We start from the raw sequence: 26,731 nt of genomic DNA on the forward strand, positions 1-26,731 counted from the left end.
CAACATTTTAACACACTGCTGCCAGAAACAGAGAAGTAAAAAAAAAAACACACAAGAAAATTTTGAAAAAGGCTAAAAATGGACTTTTATACCAACAGGAGTGCAATATGTAAAATAAAGAGTAAGCAAGGCTGTTCACTATTTATTTGTATATTGTACATTTAAAAATATACAAATAATGTTACTTTGGCCTAAATATACCTGAGTATGTCTTCAGAACTGAAAATAAAATACTCTAACATTATAAATTGGATGCAAAATTACATGTTGGGGTCAAATGACATCTTTTGTTAATTTTCAAAGTAAAAATAAATTAACACATCCTCCACAGGGCACAAACCTAAATATGTCATTTTCTGTAAACGTTAGTGCACAAATTCTATTTTTGATGAATTTAACATATTGGGGGGGGGTCATTAAATATAAAATGTGCCATAACCGTTACACAGGTTACATTTTATGTTTTATTTTTCCCTGAATTTGTTAAATTCAGCAAATAAACAGTAATTGTGCATTAAAGCACATAGAAGTGTGTTCTCTGTGGAGGATAATTAGAGGATGAGAAATGTAATGTAAAGAGATGTTTCACTCAGAAACAGGGGCACCCAAACTTCTGCATATAACTGTAGCTAAATAACCACCTTCAGATCAATGGATGACAACATACTGACACACTTCTACATTTTCTTATTAGCACATAGAAAGAGGTGAGAGATCGAAACAGATGGGGCACGCATGATGCTACACTTTACTCTTGCAGTACTAGATGTAACTTTTCTTCAAGTAAAACGCTGACCAGGCCCTGCCTTGCTTGCTACAGGGAGTCATACTGCTGTCTATCCCCAGTGGAGTTCCAGTTGGGTATGCTCAGGTGCTGAACCATGATGGCGCTGTTACTTTGTCCCAGCTGTCCCTGGACCACCCCCATCACCAGCGGAAACAATTACCACTCCCAGCGGCGTCTTGCCTTTCGCCTCTCACCTCATTTACAAACATGAGCTACTGAAGCGGCGACAGCTCTGCGCAAGCCAGTGTAACTCAACACCCAACTAATTAAACTACCCCTACCCACAACCCCACACACGGTGCCCGCAGCCCCTCATCTGCACATGGAACAGATTTTTATTTACATTTTTTAAGCTTTATTATGAGCATAAACAAAAGTGCATGCAACACATTCTTAAAATATCTATTTTTAATAAAATATCTATTGTTAATAAAACTCCTAAATAATAACTCCTTTATCCGGTTTAGATGCACTTGAGAAGGAAAGGTGCAAGGCAGCTAATGTGTGTTTGTTAGTGTGTGAATGTTAGTGTTTCTTTCAGAGGCAACATAACATCAGTGACATCTGTAACTGGTTGGTAACTGGAAGAGTTAAAGTGGCAGTAGGGTGCAAAAAGGTGGACAAATTAAACACTGATATATTTGATATTGTATGAGGTAGTAGAGGCTTTTATGTAATTTTCTATTAAATGTATATTTCCTGTTTTTTCCTGATGCTGAAAAACAAATAACTTGTACTTAATGGTAGTTTAGGTACTGTACATCTATCCGTCTATCAATCTTTAAAGACTTTTTTCCAAAACATATTTGTTAACTTCCAGTCCATTTTTACCATTAATATTATTGTTTTTTTAACTATGATTAGTTGATTAATCCTCAAAATAATCTGTAAATTACTCAACTACTACTACAACCCAGAGCGACAACCCTAATCTCCATGCCACTGAGTCTCCACTGAGTCTGCACGGGCTTACAGACTTATATTAATAAAGCCTAAGACAGCTCCTTCTGCCATGTGATTAACGACTGTACATACTGCTTCAAGGGCAGCACTGTTTGTCTGTTTGAAAAGACAATATAAACATGCTACACATAATAACACTATACAATGAAGAGTGCTGCGAGTTCCATCTGTTAACACAGCTCAGTGTGTCAGTAACTTTGAATTGCTGCTAATGTCCCACTGAGAGGCAAACACACTCAGCACTCCTTATTCTAAAGGGTCTTTTTAATTACACACAGTGAGAGGTGTGCAGAGCCCCATGTAATAAAATGCCTTCAGTAAGTACAGTATATCAACCAGGCTGAATCCATTTCTTTATCTCCCAGAGTAGCCATTGTGTGATTAGTGAGTGGACATTATGAACAGAGAGGAAAATGCTGACTTCAGTGCACCAGCAGTGATGAAAAGGCAGGTCAATGAAGCAATTAAAGTGGCTAGGCTCTAAAAATCCATGACCGAAGCTTTGATTGGACTCTACTGAAACCCACTGAGTGGGGTTCAAGTGAGGTCAGTGATCTATTCAGGCACTTTTCAAACACACAAAAATGCACATTCTTTAGTCAAGCAGCTCAATACGTCTATTTCTGGATCAATGAAGGGTCACATATTTAGAAAATGTTCCACTTGGGAAATTGAACAATACTGTAATCTACAGTCAACAGTGCAGCTGCACAATATATTGTTGGTTAACTGAGATGCAGGCCTTTGCAATACTTGTATTGCACAGTGACAATATGCAATTTAGGGCAACAAAGGATTTTAAAAATATCACTAAATCAGGACAAAAATATAAATAAATATCAATATTTTTATTAATTTAAACCACTGCTATTTCACAATGACATTTTCACTATTTCTGGAGTTTAAAAAAAAAAAAAAAACATTTATGACAAAAAAGAAAAGTTCTGTCAAAATGTCATCTTTCATATCAGAGGTCATGGTTGCTGTTGTGGTTTGTCTGCTCCTATTACAATGCTCGGAGCTTCGATCACAGCACTTCTGCAAAGCTCCTTTTTTAGCAGAATGGGTTGTTATTCCACTGTCTGCAGCCTTGAGTTGCACTGGCTAAAGGAAAAAACATAAATTTGTCACTGTTACGGCTAGATGAATCAATTTCTTCTGCCTTCTGTATTTATATCTGCTTAAATTGACTCGGTGGGAAAAGACCTCACCACAGCTAAACATTGAACTATAAATAAGAATAAAACATACTATTCCTGATGCCGTTTTCCATGCGTAGCAGCGCACCATGACTCACAGGACAACTCACTGCTGCGTGAGTAAACGAAGTAAACCCAAGGCTGAAGTTGTATATCACAGATCAGAGGACAAAATGCTCATGCCTACAAAAAGGTAAGAACTAAATTCAACCAGTAAATCTCATGGTCTTTATTGATAATTATGGATACATGGACAGGCCCTGATGCAAATTAATCTTCTAACCAAAGCTAATGATTTAAGTAATTATTATTATTTAAATGAAGTCAATGCATGTTGGGTCTTTAACAATGTCCCATTATTGATTCACCCATGCACTTTTACTATACTGCAATGTACTGTACTGCAATATAATCGCAATACCAGTACTTCATCCATATCAGGCAGCCCTACAACATGGTCTCTAAATTCTTCCTCCAGGCTTTTGCAAAAGCTTTCTCACTCCTCTGTGCACATCATGTTATCACAGTCTTCCTCTTACTAATTAGAGGTCTCTTTCTCTTAGCTCAGGGAGTGAGAGATCTGAGCGTGCTTCAACTGAAGGAATGCTGCCTCCTCACAAACACAGCACTGTGGCAGATAAGGCCTTAGGGATAAATGTGACTGCTGGCACAAGCCAATGCACTGGTACAGCCTCCCACTAGCACTGTTCTGAGTACCTGAGGGAGTAGGAGTTGGCTGGACCACCAGGCTGGATGCTGCGCATCAGTGATGGACTCCACGTCAGAGCACGGCACGGAAAATCCGATTTCACCCCAGTAAGCAGTGAGTGCACACTGTGTGGCCAAGCAATTTGGAAGGCGTGGAATTAGTGTGAATGCGAAGCACGCAGAAGAATCCGTGTAAGACTGTAGCTCCATGGAGGCACTATTCAGTGAAAGGGTCCTCCCACATGGCTCAGCAGGAAAAGCTTACTGTGAAAACATTACTCATCAGACGTGAATCATTCTAAGGAGTTTCTGAAAAAGCAGGACAACAAAAACTGCCAAAACTGATAAAGATGTTTGTAAAAAAAAAAAAGAAAAAGGAAAATAATGAGATGGTTTGATTGAGCAAGTAAGTGAGTGAGCGCAGACTGACCAAAGTAGGCTGAATGCTGCCCAAGTCCTGTTTTAAACTGTCTACTAAAATATATGTGGTATGCAACATCTACAACTCGTACAATATGCAGCCGCACGGAAACTAACAAAAGACAAGAGAGAGATCACATCACTCCTGTCTTGAAAGAACTGTACTGGCTACCTGTATCTTTCAGGATGGATTTAAAAATTCTGCTCCCAGTTTTTAAGTCTCTAAATCACCCTAATGCACCTGCTTACATCACAGAATGTCTGTCTGTTTATGTTCCAACACGTGATCTTAGATCTGCAGATACTGACCTTCTGCAAATACCTTCCACAAAATACAGACGAGAGACTCTTTCAGTTATTCTGCTTCTAAACTGTGGAATGCAGATCCACCTTTTATTAGGCAGTCAAGCTCAGCTCACATGTTTAAGAAACATCTGAAAACGTATCTCTTTAACTTCGCGTTTCTCTGTGTTTCTTTTAACTTGATCCGTCATTGTCTTGTCTATTACCGTAAAACATTATCATCTATTAGCACTTCGACCTGCCACGGCATGAAAAGTGCTCTATAAATAAAGATATTACTATTATTGTTAACACAAACTGCAGCAACTGTGTGATCAATGATTCGTGAGTTTACATTATTAATTGGTATCAATAATGAATTATTTCCCTGTTGCTCCAGTCAGTCAGAGCACATGGGAGAGTAGTGGTGGGTCCAGGCCCCTCATCCGTTAACCATGGTGCCATGGATCTGTGGCAGCTCTTACAGCATTTAGCCATCATTTACCATTTACATGAGCCTTAACCCTCTGAAAGCACTCAATTCAGAGAACTGCTGAGTGCTTAGAGCTCTCTAAACGATCAACAGCTAGACCGAACATGGCTCTCAATTCAAATCACAGGCATGTGAACTTCAGCCCCCTATAAACAGGCCAATAATAGACCTCCTTCTCACTTCTATCCTTCTCAGACTGCAGGGCTTTGCTTCAGGTTCTGGGTAAACAAAGGAGAAGATGACAGATGGCTAAAGAAGGCAAACTAATAATGCTCTGCAGAAAGCCTGTCCAGGAACACGAAGCTCTCAAAGTATGAAATTCAGTCGCTGTTAGTCTTTTAACCGGGATCCAACCACCGAAGCCAATACAGTTAAAGGGGAATCCCACTGATTTTTCAAAATTTACTGCATAGGTTAATCACTGTAACCAAAATGTTGACATAGTTATTCAATGTTTTGATGTGTCACGGTACATTGCAGAGAAACTTATATCATCACAGTGGGAGGTAGGAACCAGGAGATAGCACAACAGCTAAAAAGACATTGCATGCAGGCTACTGTCCAAAACGACCAGTGAGCCTTTTTATAGTTAAATAGTTTTCAAATATGTAATGCTAATAATAATTTTAAAAAGTTTTATTTGGGTCCTATTTTGCTTAACAACGCCCTGCATGTACCTCTCCGCCACGAATGGAATTTAAAATATATGTTTTAGGCCAAAGCTATGGAACAAAAACGTCCTCAGGCTTCAGGCAGAGCATTCAGAGCCATTCCTTCTGTGAGGGAGTTTTGATGGGTATTAAACTCTTCAGATGTCTGGTTCCTATCACCACCACTGTGTACAGTTCTGACTGGGTAAGTTTCTCCACAATGAAGCATTTCAAATCAGCCTCTCTATGATTTTGCTTACATTTTAACTGGTTTTAACAGGCTCAATGCTCCGCGTTTGGTCTTGTATTATTAAAGGGGCAGTTGATACCAGACTGTTCAAACGAAGACAAAATGCTCAGATAAGAAAGTATTTCTCCTCAGGACTAAAGTTGCAAGAGTCCACCGCCCGCTGGTGTATCTGGTCTCCATTCAGTGAGAGTCTGTACGAGGTCTATGAGAAGGCTACAGTTTCACTGCTACTTTCAGCATGAACGCTGTTTCCTAGCAGGTTCCACTGGCAAACATGAGTGCAAACACTGTCAACAGGCACTGTCGCCAGAGCTGATGCTCCATGTTCAAACGCGGCATTGACTGAGATACAATCCGCGCTGATACAATCTACTGGCGATAGTTGAACTCCAGCTCTACTGACGCACAAACTCTCACAGAGATAATTCCATAAAATGACCCACTGCTGCATGTCGGCACTTACCTCGGCCGTCGAGTCATCTTTCGCTCCGGTTCAGCAGTCTTCTTCGCAGGATATGGAAATCCGGCCGGTTGATCTCGGCATTGAACGAAGCCGAATGAAAGTTGACATCATCCCCTTTTACAACGCAGTAGTCCAGAGCGCATGCGTGCTCAGTGGTGTCTTCTGGGAGATGTAGTCAGTTAGCAGATCAGAAAATCAATACGTGTCTGTGTGCTTGTAGATTAGTTTTGATGTACACAGTTCTCAGCTAGGTTAAATTGATAACAAACCTATTAAACTTGTATGGGGGAAAAAGACGTATGGTTTCAAAGAAACACGTTAATTGCGCCATATTAGGTTAGTCACTGATTCTGTCACACTTCATTTCCTAAACTGCTTGCTAATTTTTAGCATCCCTTTAGCAAATGTGAATTGTTACCCTCTCAGTGTTTGTCACGTCATTTTTGTCTTTTCTAAGAAGAGTACATTAATGGCTGAGCCTCGAGAAAGGTTGGAGAGTCAATAGGCTCTTTATGTTATTTCTTATTGAGTTACACGTCTCTTGTTTTGGAGGTGGTTTCATAGCAATGAGATTAGCTTGCTTCAGTGGGAGCACCCTTCCCCTCTGCTCAGCTTTCTTCTCCTCCATATTGAGTTAGGGAGAGGAGAACATTCATCTGGAACGTTATCATGATGAGATGTTTTCCCCTCAGAGAGCAGCAGGCCAGGGCCTTTCTGGCATTAATGGGATTCTATGGATGCTATGAAGGGGTCTGACATACTAGAACCAAAGCCTCGAAATTTCCCCTTTATGTTTGTGTAAAAAGGCCATAGCACGAGTAATGTGACACTAAAGCACTACGCTAACAGTTCCCAGATATACAGGTATTCCGCAGTTTGGCACACCCTGTGACTGTTTACCCTGGTGAGGCTAAATCTAATGAGAGGGCCTTTGGAGGCCTGCCTCATGGATGACACCACAAGAGCAACACATATGGATATATATTTGACCTCTAAAGGAAAGAACTGGAAATCGATTAAGTAAATTAAGTGCATTATTTCACCAGTAACCCTGTAATCTTCCATTTCTGATAAAGATGCTCTCAGCATCTCTCAGGAAATGGGGAAAGGAAATGCTGAAAACTTCTTTCTTTCCTTTGTCTTCCACTGTTAGTTTACCATTAAGCCCAGACGCCAGGGAAGCATTACAGATTTAATCCAGACAGCAAAAGTGTTAATTCTTCATGCTTTGTGTTTAATGCTTGAGGATCAGTGCATCACAGCCATAGTTCAGTTTTTCAGGCAATGGTTTTAAAAAGAAATATACAGCATATTTTTCAGAAACTCTATTGTTATGTTTTTTTGTCAAGATATGTTTGTGCTCTCCCACTGTGGAGACTGTATTTTTAACCAAATCTTTCATGTAATGAATAATAAGATAATTCCATCCATAGAAAGGCACAGTATGTCCAGGAATTCAGTTAGTCTTGCCAATAAAAGAAAAAAATCACTCAATGAAAAAACACTACTAATAAGAGAATTGCTGGCTTACCTTTTGTAGTTCATCATCACTGCCAGTTTCAGCTTTTTCCAGCTCCAGCATTAAGGATCTCCATAGTTACAAAATAAAGCAAGTGCAAAACACAAGATGGAAAGGGACGCACAGAAGACTCAACAAGCATTCCACAGCAAACATTGCAACCACTAATGGCTGACAAAAGATTAATCTGTTCTTACAGGTGTACATCTTTTTGTCTGTGTGTGTCTATTCATATCCAGCATTTGGACGTAACGTCACACTCTGTAGGGTGTATTTTAGGTGAAGAACCCTGGCTCTGCAGAACATTTAGCTGAGCATTTGTAAGTGAGCCTGTGAGTGCACATGCAGGTGTACTGGGCTCTGTCCTAAATCACCATAAGCTGATTTTTGGCCTCATGTCTGCAGTGAAGAGGGTGAGACAGGGCTGGCTCAGGGATACTTGATGGGACTGGATTTACAATTTGTGGAGCACACAGGCAGTCCAGTGAGAACAATGGAGAGGAGAGGTTATGTTACTGTCAAGCAGCTGTTTATTGTACAGGCAGAGTTTGTTGGGTTGCAAGGGCTTTCTCCAGCATATGGTTCCAATGCACTGATTACCTGTTAATTTCAGGAACAGAGTGTTGTTTTGAAGAGTTGGGGCCAATAAAGCGCTTTCACAGTTGTAAGTGGAGGACATTTCAGTGTCAATCTTCTTTCATCAGCTCAGACAAACTGCTGAGCAGCTGTGTTTTCCGCCTTTTTTGGTGGAATTTAATAAACAGTGCAGGGATGAGGCCTACCTGCCTTTAAAGGGACTGCAAGGGCTCCCCTGAGACTGCTACAGCATATAAGTGTTTCCACACCTGTCATCCATTCTTAGTGCAGCCTCTTCATGCAGCCCTTTCCAGTCCCAAATGTGAACATCCTTATAAACACACAGTACAGTGTAAAAGTCTGTCCACGCTTCATTTATTTGCTTCCAGTCAAAATGGTTATTAGCTATGCTCTTAATTTTTCAGGAGATATTTCTGAGGAGATTAGATATAAAATAGTCCACTCAAGTCAAAGAAAATAAGTGAAAAGGACAGAAAAAAAGCAGTTTCCAAAACTGGAGTTCAAAAATGATTAAAAGTTATAGAACAAATAGGACTAACAACCAGCAAGACCTGGTAGACCACCAAAACTGCCACTGTCAGATAAACAGTACTTAAAGCTTTCATCTGTGAGAGAGGGGGGAAAATTAAGCTCCACTCTTGCCTTAGATCTGAAAAACTCCACAGGTGTTTCTGTCCATCCTTCCACTGTGAGAAGACAACTCAACACTATGAGTCTGAAAGGATGTGTAGCTGACAAGAAGATGTTACTGAGAAAATGAAATAGACAAAAAAGAAAATTTGCAAATCAAACAAAGAAACTGCTGGTGTTCTCAGAACAATGGACTGACCACCCCACTGAATGTGTTTGAGATTATGTGGATCATGAGAAGCAGAAAAAGACACCAACTTCTAACCAACTTTGAAGGTATGGAAAATATCCTTTGATATATTTCTTTAAAAAACTGAAAGCAAGTCTACTGAAATGAACGGAAGCTACAATAAAGGTAAAGGCTGGACACAAAAATACTGAAAAAAGTATATTTAGTTGAAGCTTCCATGTAAATTTATGTTAAACATGTTTTTCTGCTTTTTTCTTGATGCTGATAAATGAATAACTTGTACTTAATGGCTAATTTGAGCGGAAATTAAATAAATGAAGTCTGGTCTCTGACTTTTGCACAGTACTGTACATAAATGACAATGTTATGGCTGCAAAGAGACCTAACCAGAGCAATTTCATGCAAGTGTCTTGGATTTCCGATTTCTTCCAGTTTTGGAAATGTTGCCAAAAAAAAGGATACTTTAAAGTGATGTGTACTTTTGGTTCCCTAGAGAACCTTTCAATTGAGTGGCTCCAACTTACTTTTTTTCTATTTGGCACCTTCATGTTAAAAAAATTAGGTCCTGGAAGAATTAAACTATTTTGGAAAGTGTTCAAGTTGTGACACCTCCAGAATGTTTATATAATGTTATTTCTGTTTCCAAAGCAAGTTTGAGTAAACATAGCTTGCCTTGCAGAATGCTGCATTGTTTGTTTGGAGCTGTTGTGGTCAGCCTGCGGCCTCGCATCTGTCAGCAGGATCGCTCGGGCGCACACATCTGCGCAACAGATCACCTGCCTGCCTGAGAGATCAAAGGCCAATGTCCGACTCAGTCAGCCTCTGCCAGCATTTCTTAGCAGTGTGAACGAGCCAGACGCAGGTGCTGCTTTCAATACGTTGCATAATCAATAACAAAATCTCAGCGAGAAATATGTTTAAAGACAGCATACTGAACTTGGAATGGAATGGAAAGCTTGAACTGAGAGAGAGGATACGACCCTAAAAGGAAGCAACAATAGTAACGTCTTCATTGTGTTCAGTACTAAGTCTAAAATCTTTATTGTGAATCCTCTGTCTGCTCCGTTTGCTAAAATACAAGATGTCTGGCTTGTCACTCCTGATCTCTAAGACAGCAGCCGTGTTGCCATAATAACCTCCCAGTAGACAGTTCTGTGTAAACACAGAAGGGGCCTAGTGGATATGATATACTGCACTGTATGGAACAGTCATTTTAAGCTCAGTTGCAGACCAATGCGTCCTGTATTAACGGTGTTCTATCTGTCCATGCCAGAAAAAAACAGGACAATGGCTGTGAACTGAAGTTATATTTCCAAAAGTATCCCTTCTAATTGGTGAATTCATCTACTTTAAGGTGCACTCATTGCTGACACAGGGGGTCAACTGCACACTCAAAGCTTGTAAGCTTGTATTGCCATAAAAAGCACGAATAGAATGGGACACTCTGGAGCAGCCGCACATGAGCCTAAGGCTGCCATGCAAAGAGTTATAGGGTATAAAGTCCAGATTTGGGCTTCTCAGAGGTGTTAAGGGGTACCTAGGCCACAAAAAACATATATATCTAAAAGAATCTATCTATCTAAACATTCTCCACATCTGTTAATTTAACTCAAAAGTTTGTTTTTCAAAATTTTAGCTTTTATTCTTTTACACAATATAAAGGGCAGCCGGTGTTATACATTAGCTATTGGTAGTAGATCTGCAGCCACACTAGAGTTTGCTTCTTATTCCAGTGATGAACCATGTGGGAGGCCATGTGACCAGCAGCAAGGCAATCATATGCAACTTCCAGGCAAAACGCAATTATATTAATGGTCATGTTGGTGTCCATCTGCAGTCAATAGAGAGGAAAGGCCTGAGGGCAGGTTGTTGATCGGATAACTGGCCCTTATTGTCTTCTGAAGCCTAGGTCTTCTTGGCTGACTGGTCATGTGAGTAACATATGAGATGGTTGTAAAGAGATGACATCTGAAATGTTTTAGGAACATGACCGTCTAATAGGAGAGAAGACTTCACAGAACGAATATTATTGCTCTACAAAATAAATAAATAAATACATAAATTTATGTAAATTTATGGAAATGGCAGTACGTTGCAGTGCTTGGACCCCTAGACATTGCCGGACAACCACTACCATATGAAACCAATAGATGTCAGCTTATTTTAAGTTAAGTGTATTTGTCATATTAAATGTTTCTAGTGTTGCTGCCATTATCAGTATCACATCATATTACTATTTACTCTTTGTCCTTTATTAAATAGAAGATAGACATGCTGTCTCTACCTTGCAATAAAAGACCTATAGTAGCCTATTCAGTTCCACTGTATCCTTGTTAAAGATGTGCTAATTAAAGAGTTGCTCTTCTTCTCACTGGGCTGCAGGGCCTCCAGGGCAACAAACGCATGAAACGGTGCTTGACACGCAAAGGACAAGACAAGAGCAAGCTGTCTGATTAGCAACTGGGCTTTATGTTCAGGAATTTTGCTTGCGTAAGACCTCCATTTACTTCACTTCCCCATGGAGTCTCTGCCAATACTGCTTTATGTTTTTGCTGACAAGCACGCTATACAGCATATGCTTCAGCTGTACACAGAATGCCACAGAATGCACCACAAGATGGAGAGTGATGACCCAAAGTTGGACATTAGCCCCTATATTGCCCCAGTACATTACTGCTGAGCTTCTGCTTAGGATGGGAAAAGTGTATTGATTCCAGCACAAGATGGACCATTTGCACCATCTGGCATTAATTCACTCTGCATCATGGTTTAGTGAGGTAACACGGAAATTTATGAAAGAAAAGCTTTTTGGTTGACATGTTCAGTTGTTTCAGTGGTTGTGCGTATAATTGACAGGACTAATTTGTCAAAATTCAGATTGAAAATTAATCTTAAAAATTAAAATTTAATAGTTAATTTAACATGAGAGAGACAGTCAGTATGGACATTAAATTAAATATCTCTGCATTCCTCACATTTTTCAACGCCATAACTTGCATAATTCAATGGCCAGCTGGATAAAAAGATCAGACAGTGGCCCAATTGAATATGACAATCCATATGGTTTCTCGCGCACCCTGCACTGGATTTTGGATTATATTGGAATTTGAGGCATAGCGCACACGCTCTTCACTATTATGTGGTTCTCTTTACAGCTTAGACACTGCGTAGTAGAGATCTGAGTTATGAGTTGTGCCTAGTGAGTGACTTGTGATGGAATCTAACATTAAATCTAACATTTGGGTTCAAACATGTGTAACTCAGAAACAATAAAAGCCTTTCAGATATCAATCATCTTATACTGTGATTAGAGTGTTTATACAGAGCACAGTGTAAGCTCTTTATTTACCAATTGCTTGACTTCCAATGATAAGCATATATTTCTACATAAGCACCTGCTTTGCCTGATCCTGCTGAACTACATCCAACGTAACTTGGAGTACAAATGTGAAATACAGATGAAATACAAATACAGCTCCAACATTATTATTATTATTATGAATATTATTAAAGATGGCTAAAAATATAACTAAAAAATTGTTGATTAAATTAGTAAAAAATAAATCACTGAAAAATGTGAGAGAACTCTAACATCTAAATATGTTTAGAATAGGAAAACAAAAATAAAAATATTTTTATAAATAAATGTGTTTATAGTGTGTAACGTGTCACAATTATTGGTACCCTGCATTTTGTCGCTGTCATGCAAAAATATCTGCATATTTTTTTGGGAAACTTCATGATGAATGGGCCAGTAGAAATGGTCCACAATTACTTGGAAAAAAAAATTAACTATCATTACAAGTTGAGAAGGTTTTTTTCATTCTCCTGTAAAGTTGTGATTTTGGAGATATGAAGTTTTGTTATGACAGTGACCTCCCTTTGCAAACATAATATCACTGAATATTATCCCATAATGCTTAATGAAACTGGAAATCTTTCAAGATCCTCTAGGATTTTGTGTTTCTCTCTTTTGGACTCTCCTCTTCAGCTCTCCCCACAGGTTTGGGTCTGGGACTGGGGTGACTATGCAAAAAGCCTGAATTTATGGTCAGTGAACCATTTTTGTGTGAATTTGGATGCATGTTTTGGATCACTGTCCTGCTGGAAGATTCAACCAGCTTTAGCTTTTTGGTAGGGGCACCTGCATCATTTGTAACAGAGGGACAAGTTTCTTTTCTATATAACCATCCTTAGTTTTATACCGAACCTACTTTGAAAATTTGCTGCCAAAAAGCTGTTGGTCATTTGACCATAGAACCCGGTTCCAATCAAAGATCTAGAAAAAGCTTTCCTTTGCCACACCTTAGATAGATAGATAGATAAATAGATAGATAGATAGATAGACAGACAGGCAGACAGACAGACAGACTTTTCAATTACTGCCCCTAGCAATAGATATTGACATTTTCAGGAGTTTAGCTATTTATTTATAGCCATTCCCTGATTTGTGAAGGTCAACACACTTTTATCTCACTCCTTTATGCTTGAATCTTCCCCATGTTGATGAACACGTAGGGAAATTTGGCTCCTGCCCTTAAAACAAAAAATTACCACAACTGAAGGTTAGATTTCTGTCATATTTTCAATTTGAGCTTATTAACCATAAAGAAACTTTTTTCTCCATCTTTATCAAGGGTGGCAATAATTATGAAACTAACTTGAACTACATTAGGCATTTCAGACTATGCCATATAAAGGTTATCTGGTACTCTCTGGATCCCCCTAAAATCCCTCAAATTGTGTTCTGTGACTTTAGAAGCTTTTGTAAAACATCTTTATCTGCCTGAGATATCATGCACGCAAACCAAGAAGAAGAAGGGAGCTGTGTGTGTATGTGTATATGTGTGCATCTGCTTTATGTCCGTTTTTTTGACTTGCTCCTCTTGTGCTTTCCCCTGATCCTCCCATCTCCATGCTAACTTAATTTAAACAGCGGCTAGGTCACTTTATCTCCTCCTCTCACCTTGTCTGATCATACAGAAGATTAGGACGATTAGCTGCTCTCCCACCCTTCATTCAGCTTTACCATGCGCTCACATTATCCATCTGCTAAATCATACCGGTGAAGCAGTTTCCTTACGATTTATCGTATACGTCCTCTTTTATCCGTGGCTTCCTGTTAGGATGAAAGCTAGGCTGAAAGGATGGCCGTGTGATTGCTGCACACTAAAGTCTTTAATGGCTTTCAGCCTAGGGCCCATATCCCTGAGTGCGGACCCCTGGTGAGAAGGCCTAATCGCTGATGGTTTAATGGGCATCAGTCGGGAGGCAGGATGATCGATGGCCTGAGAAGAGTACAAAGCCACTGCTCCTTTCTCCAGCTGCCCATAACCCCGGAGACCTGCTGTGGCCCACTTCTGAGGCCCAGCCTGGCCCTGAGGCAGCACAAAGACAGGGACAGTGGCAGCAGTGCACGGCCTGGAAACATCAACCTCTCCCTAATGGCCTCTGCAGTGCAGGATGATAGGCAGCAAATGAGGGGCTGCCAAAAGAAGCACAACAATGAATGCAACGCAAAAAACTATTGAATGTAAATGGAACACATGCATGTCTATTCAAACTTAACCTATCTGAAATGTAGGTGATCAGCCAAGACATGTTGTTGTCCAATATTAGCTTCTTTAGCTTTGCGCTGGAGTGTCCATTTTTATAGATAAGTGTGTCATAAACTACATAAGTAAGTCTATTTGGACTTACTCTACTACGTGAAACGCTTTGAGGTAAGTGTGATGATTAAGGCTGGCAGTTTGCACAATGCTTGTTCCTTTACTTCTTAGCTACATTAGCCTTGTAGCTACAAAAGTAAAGAAGCAAACTTCAAATACTAAACATGAAACTCCGTTCAGGTTGCTTTTCATCTCAACTGAAATTAGAATCATATTAGAAAGGCAGTCGAGGCATCACATGGTAAATGTGAGGCTGGTGGAGATGGACCCATCTGGAGAGCTGCTGGTGGTGGAGCTGCTGTTCGTGGAGCTCCTGCCCTGCTCCCCAGCTGTCGCTCGGTCTGCCCGGCGGCTCTCCATTCTCCCCTGAGATCCCACAGGACTCATCTGCCTCGCCCCGTCCCAATAAGGCACTTATCAGTGGCAGCATGCAGAGCCAGGCTTTTAACTAAGAGTCAAAGCTACTGGGTTTTGGTTACACCCAGCATATGGATGTTTTTATTCTGAGTTCTAAGCACAGATGCCCCACTAAACAGATTTGGTTCCAATGAACAGACAGGCGGTTTAGTCACTGCTCACAAAATCAAATGTGGAGCAGGTGCTACTGGGTATTACTCAGAATGAGACGTCACAGGATGCAGTTAAAAGGGGCGGCTCTGCATGTTCTCGAAACATTCCACAAGACAAGACTGGTTTAGAAGTCTGCACAGGCCCTAAGTTAGCCTGTGTTAGTAACAGTCAGTATTTCATGACTGCTGCTTTCTTCTCCAAGGTGCACAATTAAATTAACATCTCAGAAATCAATGTCGTCAATTATTGATGAAGAAAAAGCAGCATCTGGATTGATTTTAAACTAAAGCTTAATTGACTGCTAATCCACGTGAAAGACTTACGTGAAAGATTTGCAATCTTTCTTGTGGCTTCACCACCCCACCCCCACCCCACCCCCAAGACTACTGATACATATATTTTTGCGCCTGCATATACACCAATCAGGCATAACATTATGACCACCTCCTTGTTTCTATGCTCACTGTCCATTTTATCAGCTCCACTTACTATATAGGTGCACTTTGTAGTTCTACAATTACAGACTGTAGTCCATCTGTTTCTCTGTATACTTTGTTAGCCCCCTTTTACCCTGTTCTTCAGTGGTCAGGACCCCCATGGACCCTCACAGAGCAGGTGCTATTTGGGTGGTGGATCATTCTCAGCACTGCAGTAACACTGACGTGGTGATGGTGTGTTAGTGTGTGTTGTGCTGGTATGAAACAAGGAGGTGGTCATAATGTTATGCCTGATCAGTGTAAACCTCTGCACACAATAATTATCAATGCATTTAACCAGTAACCCCCCGAAACAAACCAACACAGAAACAAAACAAGAAGACAAAATATAAAAAAGAACAATATAAACAAACATACTCATTAAAAGGGGACAGGAATTTGTGTGTGTGCACATACTTGCTGCTAATGTTGTACAGAGGTATTTAAATCTAGAGTCTTTAGAGGTACACTGTATGGCCAAAAGTGAGAGGACACCCGACCATCACACTTATATGGGCATGTTGGACATCTCAGTCTAAAACAATGGCTATTAAATTCATCCATCAGACTGACACATACTGAAGTGTGATTCATCACTCCAGAGAACACGTTTCCACAGCTCCAGAGTCCAGTGGCGATGTGCTTTACATCACTCCAGCCAACACTTGGCACTGTGCATAGTGATCTTAGGCTTGTGTGTAGCTGCTCGGTCATGGAAACCCATTACATGAAGCTCCTGTTGCACAGTTCACGTGCTGATGTTGGTTCCAGAGGCAGTGTGGAACTCTGTAGTGAGTGATGCAACCGAGGATAAGTTTTTTTTACACACACACAATCATAGCACTTACAGTTGACCAGGACAATTTTAGCAGGAAAGAAATTTCTTGTACTGACTTGAGCTAAAGGTGGCATCCTATTACAGTGCCATGTTTGAAGTCACTGAGCTCTTCACTATGACCTTCTACTGCCCGTGTTTGTCTATGGAGATTGCACAGCTATGTGCTTGATTATATACATCTGTTAGCAATAGAGATAGCTGAAATACCTTGACTCAGTAATTAGGAGGGGAGCAATGGGTGTGGCTGAAGTACCTGAACTCAATAAGGAGGGGTGTCCATGTACTTTTGGCCACATAGTGTACATTCAGATTAGGTTTATCTACGCTAAAATTCAGGATGTTACATTAGATGTTGTAGGTCAGCCTGTATTGTTGACAAGCCTAGCTGTTGTTTAGTCAGAAGTCCAATCATGCACTCTTTGGCTAAGACCCTTTTGTTACTGATCTTTTCCTCTATTTCTCTATCAGCTGCCACACTGTCCTTTACAAAAGCTACACTGCTCTCTAATGGTAATAGCTAAACCTGCATGTATCAACACTGTAAGTAATATTCAGGCAAACAATCTGGGACACAGTTTGAAGTCCTGGTTTCAAGTCCTGATTTACTCATATCAGTTCTGCATGTTTATTCAGCTTAGAGTGGTTTATCCTCACTCAGTCATAACTGAAGTTATAAAGACTGTTTCAGCCTGAACTGCTTTTTTAATGAGGCACAATAAAGGTCAACCACTCAGGACAGAGGTCATTTACCTCTTAGTACTGTGCAAAAGTCAGAATAAAAAATTATTTATCTGTGCAGGAAGCATTCATTTGCGCAAAAAAAAACAAAAACGTGACTATTAGAATAATTACAAATAACATTAATACAATTAATACAACAGTAACAAATGCTGCTTAGCTATAAAGGACAGAGATTGGAAAACAGTCATATAAGAACTAAACAAAAGTGGACCTCATAAACAATACAATATATGAAAAAGTAGGACTTCAGCCACGAAAATCAGCCATGTCTGTTCTTTGTTGTTAACCTGTCATGTTCTGGCTGTTCTGTCCTCTAGGTGTATGCTATACTCAAATGCCTGCGTCTGGACAGAGGCAAGGCAAATGCTGCATGGAGCTTGCAATGCAGTGGCTGACAGTGTAAAACACTGCTGAGCAGCTACACCTGGTGGCCACAGACCAAAAGTACAAATGCAGAGTCTACTTCAGCATTCCCATACCAATCCCAGCACACCTGTGTGAATTCTTCAGGTAATTATGGAGCTGAAACAGGTGTGTGTAAGAGCAGCCAAAGCACTAAACTGTGCCAAGCTATGAACTCTTAGACATATGAGAAACCTATGCTATTTAAAGAAGTTTTTGGGGTCATTTGTTTTCTGATCCTCTGTTTTCTACATACTCAGGGCTGGGTTTACATAGTTTAGAACACACTTAAAACACATTGGTGGAGGACAACAGTGCTGTAAGGTTTACTGTCCTCTCTGCTTTAAGACAACTCAATCAACTTAATTATCAAGCTTAATTATGTGAAATGGTTCATTATAGAGAAACTTAGTGACTCTGATTTCCTTACAGTGGCAGTGATAGGAACCAGGGGTCTACAATGCAAATAAAGATATTTTATTTACTAGCCCCAAATCACCAGTGAACCTACAAGTGTCTTCTGAGTTTTATATGCAATATTGATGGTAAAATAGTGGTAAATCTGGAACATTAAGTTTTATTTGGGGATCGTTTTGCTTCATAATGCCTTGCATATACCCCTCAATCAAAAAAAAAAGGGAGGGGGGGGGTTTGGCCAACCTATCGCAAAACAATGTCTAAGGCACCTTGCAGTATATTCAGAAATGTGTTACGTACCAGCTTTCAGTGAGGTACCTTTAAGAGGCTTTAAACTTCTCATGTTTGGATGCTGGTTCTTATCACCACCACTGTGAACAATTTTTACTCAGTAAGTTTCTCTACAATGGGGTATTTCACATCGAACCACTCCGAATGACTTCATGTTTTAACCATCTAATTATGCAGACATTTTGGAAAATTGAAGGAATCTCCTTTAAGTGATTTGATCATCCAGCACTTGTCTACAGAGACACACACAGCAGATGAGGAGTTTTAGCATGTTTTAATGGAGACACTGATTAACCTTATCCTGTGATGAGTACATTAATTTCCATAGTTTCCGACTCACAGCCAGACTTAGAAAAGAAAAACAGGAAGTATATCAATATGTAGCTGTTGCAAAACTAAGGTACATTATTTACAATTCAAAAACAAAACAAAAACAGTGCCATTGTTCCTTAGGGATGGGAGTGAACACTGAGGCCTGAAAATGACAACTTTTGAAGTTTGTCCCAGAATGACTTGGCAATCTGCTGTGGGCCCTCTCAGCCTCATCAGAGTACAAACGACAATTCAGCAACATCTGATATCTGTTACAAAAAAGAAAAACAAACAAACAAAAAACTTCATAAGGAAATAAACTAAATATTCAAAAGGACCAGGAAGGAAAATCTTCCCGATCTCAGTAAGTCTCTTTAATTATCACAAAATCATTAGACTCAAAGTCCCACGATCCATTGCAACAGCCCCTGTGCGAAGCCGTGAGGTTTAGCTGAAGTGCGTTGGCTGACTGCTCCCATTTGTGTGACCGCACAGAGCTTCGTCTGTGAGCCGTTTCCATGGCACCAGTGGTTAAGCCAGCCAGGTCCTGTCCATTATTAGGCATGTACAACAGAGAAGAGTACAACACAACAGGTCCCAGTCATTTCCTGCCTCGTTATATAGGTGGGTGAAGGACATGAGGGGAAACCGTGAATCTACTGCTAACAGCATCATCTGAGGTGGGGTGGGGTGAGGGGGTGCAAATAATATTCCTATCTAAAAACACAATACACCGTGTTGTGGCCATTTCGCTTGGAACCAAAGAGATACCAAGAGAACTGGGAGAGGACACTGCCGACGAGAAATACTGTAACTTTCTGTCATCCCTCTGTGTTTTAACTTGAGCTTAAACATAAGCTTAAGCTTTTCACTATTGGCCTACAGGGCATCTAATGCAGTAGTGCATAAATAAAAATAAAACAAAACCAACAACCATCACTTCTTTTCATACAGCTTCAGACCACCAGTCGCACCAATGATAATAATAATAATAATAATAATAATAATAATAATAATAATAATAATGCTTCAATGCAGGAAATTATTGCCTAAGGCATGATTCTATACATTATTTTTATTACATACTTTTGTAAGTGTTTGAGGAGAATAATCCTTGAATCTGCTACTTTGTTCCACAAAAAAAGAAAATAATGTACAACTTGATTATAGTAGTTTTGTGTGCCTTTAGTCCTTTTTGCCACATTTTTCACATTTTGACTCCAGATATAATATATTTTTCCTTTTACAGCTTTAACTCGTTGGCGATTTTTGAAGCGATGTTCTTAAATGCGATGGATGTTCCCGATATCCGCTTGAAGCGCACGCCGTTGAGCGAGAGGCGGGGCAGCTTGCACACCTCCATCTCCCACTGGACCAGGCTCTCAGCATGGCCATCGCCATGGACACAGAGAAGCAGGAAGCGCTCGCGTTGCTCGTAATCGCAGTTGTTGGCGTCCAGCACCTTGCGGATCTCGCGCATCATGTCGGTGGGCTCCATGGCTGACGTGGTCTTCATGCTCCAGGTGAAGCGCAGCGAGCGCGGTTTTGTGTCTTTATGATCCTCCTTCTGATCCCCAGACACGTTACGACTGCAAGAGAGAGAGGACAAGTTTTAATCTAGGAAAGTGAGCATGAGTGTGTGTGTGTGTATACATACGCTTGATTTGCCAGTTTTTTTTTTTTACATCTATAGTACTTCTACAATCACTGGCCATTTTATCAGGTACGCGTAGTATACAGTACTGTGCCAAAGGAAGAGACAATCCTTCTTGTATTTAATTAATATTTTTGCAAACTTTCAAAGTTTAGTCGTAAACTTTATAAACTTAAAAGTGCTTTTTATGATCCAAACAATCTCAAACATATCAAATGATGTTAAGGTCTGGACTCTGGGGTGGTCAATGTTATGAGAACCAGCAGCTTCTTTGTTTGATTTGCAAATTTTCTTTCTTTTTTTTCTTTTTCTCAGTAACAGCTTCTTGACAGGTACATATCCTTTCAGACTCATAGTGTTGAGTTGTCTTATCAAAGTGGAAGGATGGACAGAAAAACCTATGGATCTTGTCCGTTCTCAAACAGGAGTGGAACTTTAAGTGAAAGCTTTAGATACTGGTTATTTGATGCAACTGTGGTGGTCTGTCAGGTCTTGCTGCATTTCAAGAGTCCTGTTTTCTCTATAATCTTAAATTTATGGAAGCTCCTGTCCCCCCACTTGTTTTCCTTTGACTTTCCCCATCCTGAGGTAAGTGGATTATCCTATATCTAATCTCCACAAAAATCTCTCCTGAAAATGAATAACATACATAATGGCTATTTTAACTGGAAATTAAATAATTAAAAGATGACTTTTGCACAGTTCTGTCCTTACGGGTGTACTTTGTAGCTTTATAAATACTGGCTGTAGCTCATCTGTTGCTCTGTAATATGCCACCCTGCCCCATGCATCAATGATAAGGGACCACCACAGGACCATCACTAACCAGACATGATTTGAACAGACAGGAGTGTACTAACCACAACCCAAGTAACTGAAATTCGGTCAGTTGTTGTCAGTGGTGGTTCCTTTCTGTTTATGAACAGGGTAGAGCGTGGCTGCAAAGTGAATCGATATGGTAGGTGTACCTAATGAAATAGCCAATGTATGCAAATACAAGTTAAGTCTACTTTATAAACTGGCAACTCCAGCTGTACACTGTGCAGAAATGAAAGATGATAACAGAAATGAAAGATCAGCACTCAGAAATGAGTAATAAATTTGTGTAATTATCACTGATTAACAGAGCATGGCCTAGATGCGAGCAGTGATACTAGTGCTGTAACTTCCGCAATGTTCTTCTTAAAACAACATATCCATCCACACATCCACACATCCATGCATGGGAGCACATCATGCAGGAATACAAACAACACCATGCAGACATCGGCTCTGCATGCAAACACAGAAGAATGACACGAGAGGCACAAATAATTCACTATAGCAAAGAAAAAAATATCCATAACACAACAGGATATTACGGTCACTCCCCAAGGCAGAGCTGGAGATTGCAATTGGGGCTCTACAGACCTTTTAAACAAAAGCATCTGTCTACCCCCAAAACAAATGTCAGTTTACAAAGCCAACCAATAAAACAGATACTAAGGCCAAATAATCATTGTGCTTTGAACTGCAATGGCACGTTCTGTCCACAAGGTGGAAGCACAGAAAGGACAACAGAGCTGGACTGTCCCATTTCAGACATGAACCAACATGTCCACCAACGCTTCAATTTTAGTCATTGCATTGTTTTAGACAAGGGGTGTCTAAAGCGTTGGCCCACCAGACCCAACCCCCTCATCTAGTGAGAGAAAAAGCTAATTTTTACACTCTATATAACCTAAATTCTTATGTTCCCTTGTACATTTCTGTTTCTGAAGTATTTTAGTACAAAAGTAGTAGAATGCTATAAAACAATTTTGTTAAAAAAAATCAAGATTTGAAACCTACCTACACTTATATACTGTTGTCTTTTTGCCCCTTTTGGGCAACGCTGTTTTAAGTACAGTATAAGTAGCTCCCAATTAAGGTCTTGAAATACCCCTGTCCTGCATATTTTGGTGTGTTCCTTGCTTTAACAGACTCATCACCTAATCAACAAGCCCTTTCTTAATTGAAGTTTGTTTGTTTGAGCAGAAAACACTAAATTGTGCAGAGACGCGATACTCCAGGAACAGGGCTGCAAAGCACTGCACTATATGGCTGATTTTATACTTGTGTGGTGGTAGAGAAATGGCAGTCTAAATCTAAGGATCACACCAAGTGGAAACAGTGCTACCCCCTGGAGGAGTGCTCCAGCTCTGCAGAGGCAATGGATGGGGGGAACAGTGAGAGAGAGGATGAGGAACACTGCATGAAGCTGTAAGGCTAAATTGGATGTCCTGTCTCACCTTGAGCCCTCACATCTCCCATTTCTCTCAAACTCTGCTGGAACTCTTTAAAACCAGGGCAAAAGAAGAACAAAGGTCAGAGGTAAAGACACATACAAAAGAAGGAAAAGGCCTAGTGGCATTGGGGAGAGAAAAAAAATGGAAAACCCTAGAAGAAAAGGAGGGAGCGTATTTATTGCTTTAGAATGGAGAAAGCCGACGAGCATCTCCATGTTCAATTTCCTGTGCGTGAGGGAGAGGATATTGGACATGCACTCAGACGAGCAGAAAGTGATAAAAACAAGCAAAGGGGATTCTTCGGCTGCTTTTCCTATAGCCTATGATTCAACTTCCTGTTCTAAACAGATCACATGCAGTGCCAGTTGCTCCATCTGGCACTCCCTCCTTCTGGCTCTCTCAGAGAAAACAGAGAAGAAAAACAGAGCAGAAGCACAGGAAGAAATTTTGCAATGTGTGGTCTTGAAGGACAAAGAGCTCATTTGCTTTAAACTTTTGACTAATTAAAGACATAAATCCACATGAAACACACATGAAATCTAGCACATGCAGATATCTATATTCAGATATATGCAGGTACATATATTCCTTTGCATTAATGACAATGGAAAAAAAAGATTATTTTTTTTACAACAAAAATGCAGTAAGACAGTAAGAAATAAAAGCTGGAGTGGAGATGGAGAGAGGTCATGCAGATGGAGTGGTGGACATTGGGCTGGACTGACTTAAGGGCTGCACCCAAAATTGGCAAGTGATTCATTATTTGCAGATAAATGGGGAATTATGTAAGTGTGATGTGGGAATTACAGATGATAATTACAACAGATAAATTAGTGCCGTATTTTAGTTTATGTGGGCACTGACATATATGTAGTCACTTTTTTCCTGCCCGTTCAAATAAAGCATAGTGGACAGGACCATTGCCCCAACAAACATACACAGCTTTATCAATAAGTGTCCTCAGGCTAGAGTTACTTTTACTTACCAATTTATGTTAAAATAGAAGCCTGTCAAATAATGTAAAATATTTACACAAATACTGTGATTACGCGATTGTCATGGCTATTAAAAATTATATCAGTTAGTTCCGAACTTGCAATGTGATTGGCTGAGAGGCAATCCTATGAGTGCCGAATGCATCTCCTTAAGTATCACTCTGCCTTTCGCCTGTACCAATGACAACCACTAGTAACGACCACAACTTTATTACAAGTAATAAGCCAGTCGAAAAGAACTAATGACAGCAAGTGATCCAAGTGGCCAACAACTACAAAACAAAACCTCTCCTGTTGTAATCAACAAAGCTGTTTTTACTACACGCGAATGGCGGAGCTCAGTTTTTGACGGACGGCATTTATATTTTTGGAATGATGTGTTGTGCTGGTGTTCCACCTTAAAAATACTGGCTTTTGTCAAAACACAACAGCCAAAAAAAAAAAATCCATGAGGTGAAGAACAGTGAAAAGTATGACTCTCTAATTTTTATAAGGACATTGCTAGCCTGCTGGAAGTTTCAGTTAGTAATTGCTGTCAGCTTCTGATATCGCTTTCAACTGTGTTACATGTATAAGTACGTAGCTTGTTCTTTCAAGCTATTAGTTGATAAGTTTATAGTTATTATAGTTATAAATACAAACAATGAAAGTTACTGGTATCAGTATCATTATCATTATTGGCCCAGAAATTCTATATCAGTGCATGCATAGGGGGAGAAGCCCCAGCACTGGGCACAGCTCAACTGGCAAACTAGTGAAGCTCTTCTGCATAAAAAAAATAAAAACCAGACCGCGCCTCTGTCCACTCGTAAATGTCTCACTTCAGCTGAAGCAGTAAGCATTTCAAAACCCCTATCTCCAATAAAGTGGTGTACAAGACGTTAGCAATGCTCTTGGCTACAGTAGCGATCTTCATTCTTTTATGGTAAAACTGGAGAGCAGTGATGAAGGTGTCATAAACAAAAAGAGCGGGTGTATGATGGAGGATGCAAGAGACGAGCACAAGACTTACATTCCACCTGAAAGACTTACTGAGGAAAAAAAAACTGTTTTACAATGCTAAGACATTCTTTGGGGATTTGCTGTGGTTTAATGTGTGAATTCAGCAACCTAAGAGTAGAGTGTAGAGTCCAAGCCCTTTTACAGTGAGGCTGCAAGGCCTTGTTTAGGAACACTCCGCCTGGACAGATTTGGGGAGAGCTGACAAGGGCAGGTCAGAAGATTTGGGGCAAACTCTACAAGTAGGACAGGATACTGGGACATCGGAGCAGGGCCAGAACGAGAGGAGGGTATCGTCAAAATGAGCACCCGAGTACCTGAACTCCAGAAATCTTGTAATGAACCACCTCTCAATCGCCACATCTGTCAGCGGCCAAATTTAGCGCCCAGTAGGGTGGCCTGAATTACACAACCAACAACATCTCAGTATGAAGAAATAATACTGAAGTCTGAAGTTCATTGCCCACCTACAGTGAAGAGGTAATTCAAAAGTGAAACAGCACACTAAAATGTGTAACACAAAAAACACAACCGTCATGAAGATACAGGTTTTCACCAGTGAGTATTTTTAACTACTAAAAAGTCACAACACACAGTATCTTTATCTGATCCCACAGGATCAGATCTCATGCCAGAAAAAAATGTAAAAAATAAAGAAATTAGAGTCAGTTCATAAATGTGAAACACACATCCTCACTGAAAAAGAAGCAAACCATCATTAAAAGAACAAAATGAGGTGTACATAGGCATAATAAAAAATAAGTGTGTGTGCACATTTCCATCCTGTGGAGAGGCATGCATATGTGATTAGTGATGAGTTTCTGCTCAGTCGGCTTCTGCTCATAAAAGGATGGCAGAGATTTCGGGCATGCTCAAACACACTCCGATTAAGGCACGGGGGACAAGGAGTGAGTATCAGGCAATTAATTCAGCGCTCTGCCACACTTGGTTAAGAGTTAAACTCAAATATTCAACTCATGGTCAAACTGGTTGGTTAACTGCACACAAAGCCGAATTAAGGGTCCTACCTTTTGGTAAATCTGAATGACATGTTTCTACAAAACAGACAGACAACGCAAGAGGCGTCAATCAAAATCTAGATTCCAAAGGGAAAACAGTACCAGAGATACAAAAGCTGTAAAATAGCTAATTTTTTTCTGTGTGTATTAACCTAAGTGCTGGAGACATGTCATGAAGCAATAAACTAAAAGAATGCATGAAGACTGTAACTGTAGTTTGTGTTCAGCTTGAGCTTGCATAAAGTGAGCACTGGATGAATGAAGGAGGACATGAAACTACACTGACAGGTGAGAACATGTTTCTTCTGGTGGTTTTCACTAGGGCTGCATGATAAGGACAAAATGTGATATCGATAAATTGATATAGGTGTTGGATACTGCAATGACAACGAGGAGTGACAAACCATTATTAAAATATACGAGTTCTGTGCATTTCTGACTGGGGCTGCAGCAAATACAGGCTGTAGTTTTTCTTTTTCTATGTAATTAAACCAGTTATTTCCTTATGGTCATGCAGGTTTGTTGCGTTTCCTACCACTGCCTTGGGACTAAGATCAGTCATTCTCTTTAAAGTGTTTTTACATGCTACAACACAGTTGTTCAGCTGTGCACATGGGTTTGTTTTGTAAGCGGGAGGTAGGACGGGGTTCAGTTCCCTCTCAGGCAGGTACACTACTGGTCTAGTGTCGGCATGACTCCCAATGCTATATCCCCCCAATAATGTCACTCTGGCGTTGTCTGAGTGGAATGTAATTTGATCCATTCTATTATTACAGCCCTTTAAGATGTGTTTATCACATAAACTCATATCAAGATGACAACATTAATCATGCAGCCATAGTTTTCACTATAATGTAAAGTCCACCATCTACTCTTTACAGCTTGGTGAATTCTGACTAGAGATACCAAGATAGAATGACCACTTTTTCT

At 40.1% G+C, this 26,731-nt stretch overlaps 2 protein-coding genes across 9 annotated transcripts in view; both read right to left on the reverse strand.

Annotated features, from left to right (window-relative positions):
* daam1b (dishevelled associated activator of morphogenesis 1b) overlaps positions 1-6,322 on the reverse strand; it is a 96,530-nt gene extending 90,208 nt beyond the window's left edge. The window contains exon 1 of the mRNA XM_036581724.1: positions 6,216-6,322. The gene's annotated coding sequence lies outside the window, so the exon portion shown is untranslated. The remainder of the gene's footprint in view (positions 1-6,215) is intronic.
* Positions 6,323-19,240: 12,918 nt separating this feature from the next.
* mark3b (MAP/microtubule affinity-regulating kinase 3b) overlaps positions 19,241-26,731 on the reverse strand; it is a 50,245-nt gene continuing 42,754 nt past the window's right edge. For 3 of the 8 annotated variants that reach the window (XM_036581735.1, XM_036581734.1, XM_036581728.1), the window contains 2 exons: positions 22,792-22,836; positions 19,241-20,456 (listed from right to left, as the gene is read on the reverse strand). In XM_036581735.1, coding sequence (XP_036437628.1) covers positions 20,111-20,456; positions 22,792-22,836 — 391 coding nt within the window. In that variant the 3' untranslated portion in view covers positions 19,241-20,110. Of the gene's footprint in view, positions 20,457-22,791; positions 22,837-25,810; positions 25,838-26,731 lie in introns of all 8 variants that reach the window. The other 5 variants (XM_036581729.1, XM_036581730.1, XM_036581731.1 and 2 more) reach the window with 5 other exon arrangements.

This window comes from Colossoma macropomum, unplaced genomic scaffold (genome assembly GCF_904425465.1).
Source record: "Colossoma macropomum unplaced genomic scaffold, Colossoma_macropomum, whole genome shotgun sequence".
Classification (NCBI taxonomy): Eukaryota; Metazoa; Chordata; class Actinopteri; order Characiformes; family Serrasalmidae; genus Colossoma; species Colossoma macropomum.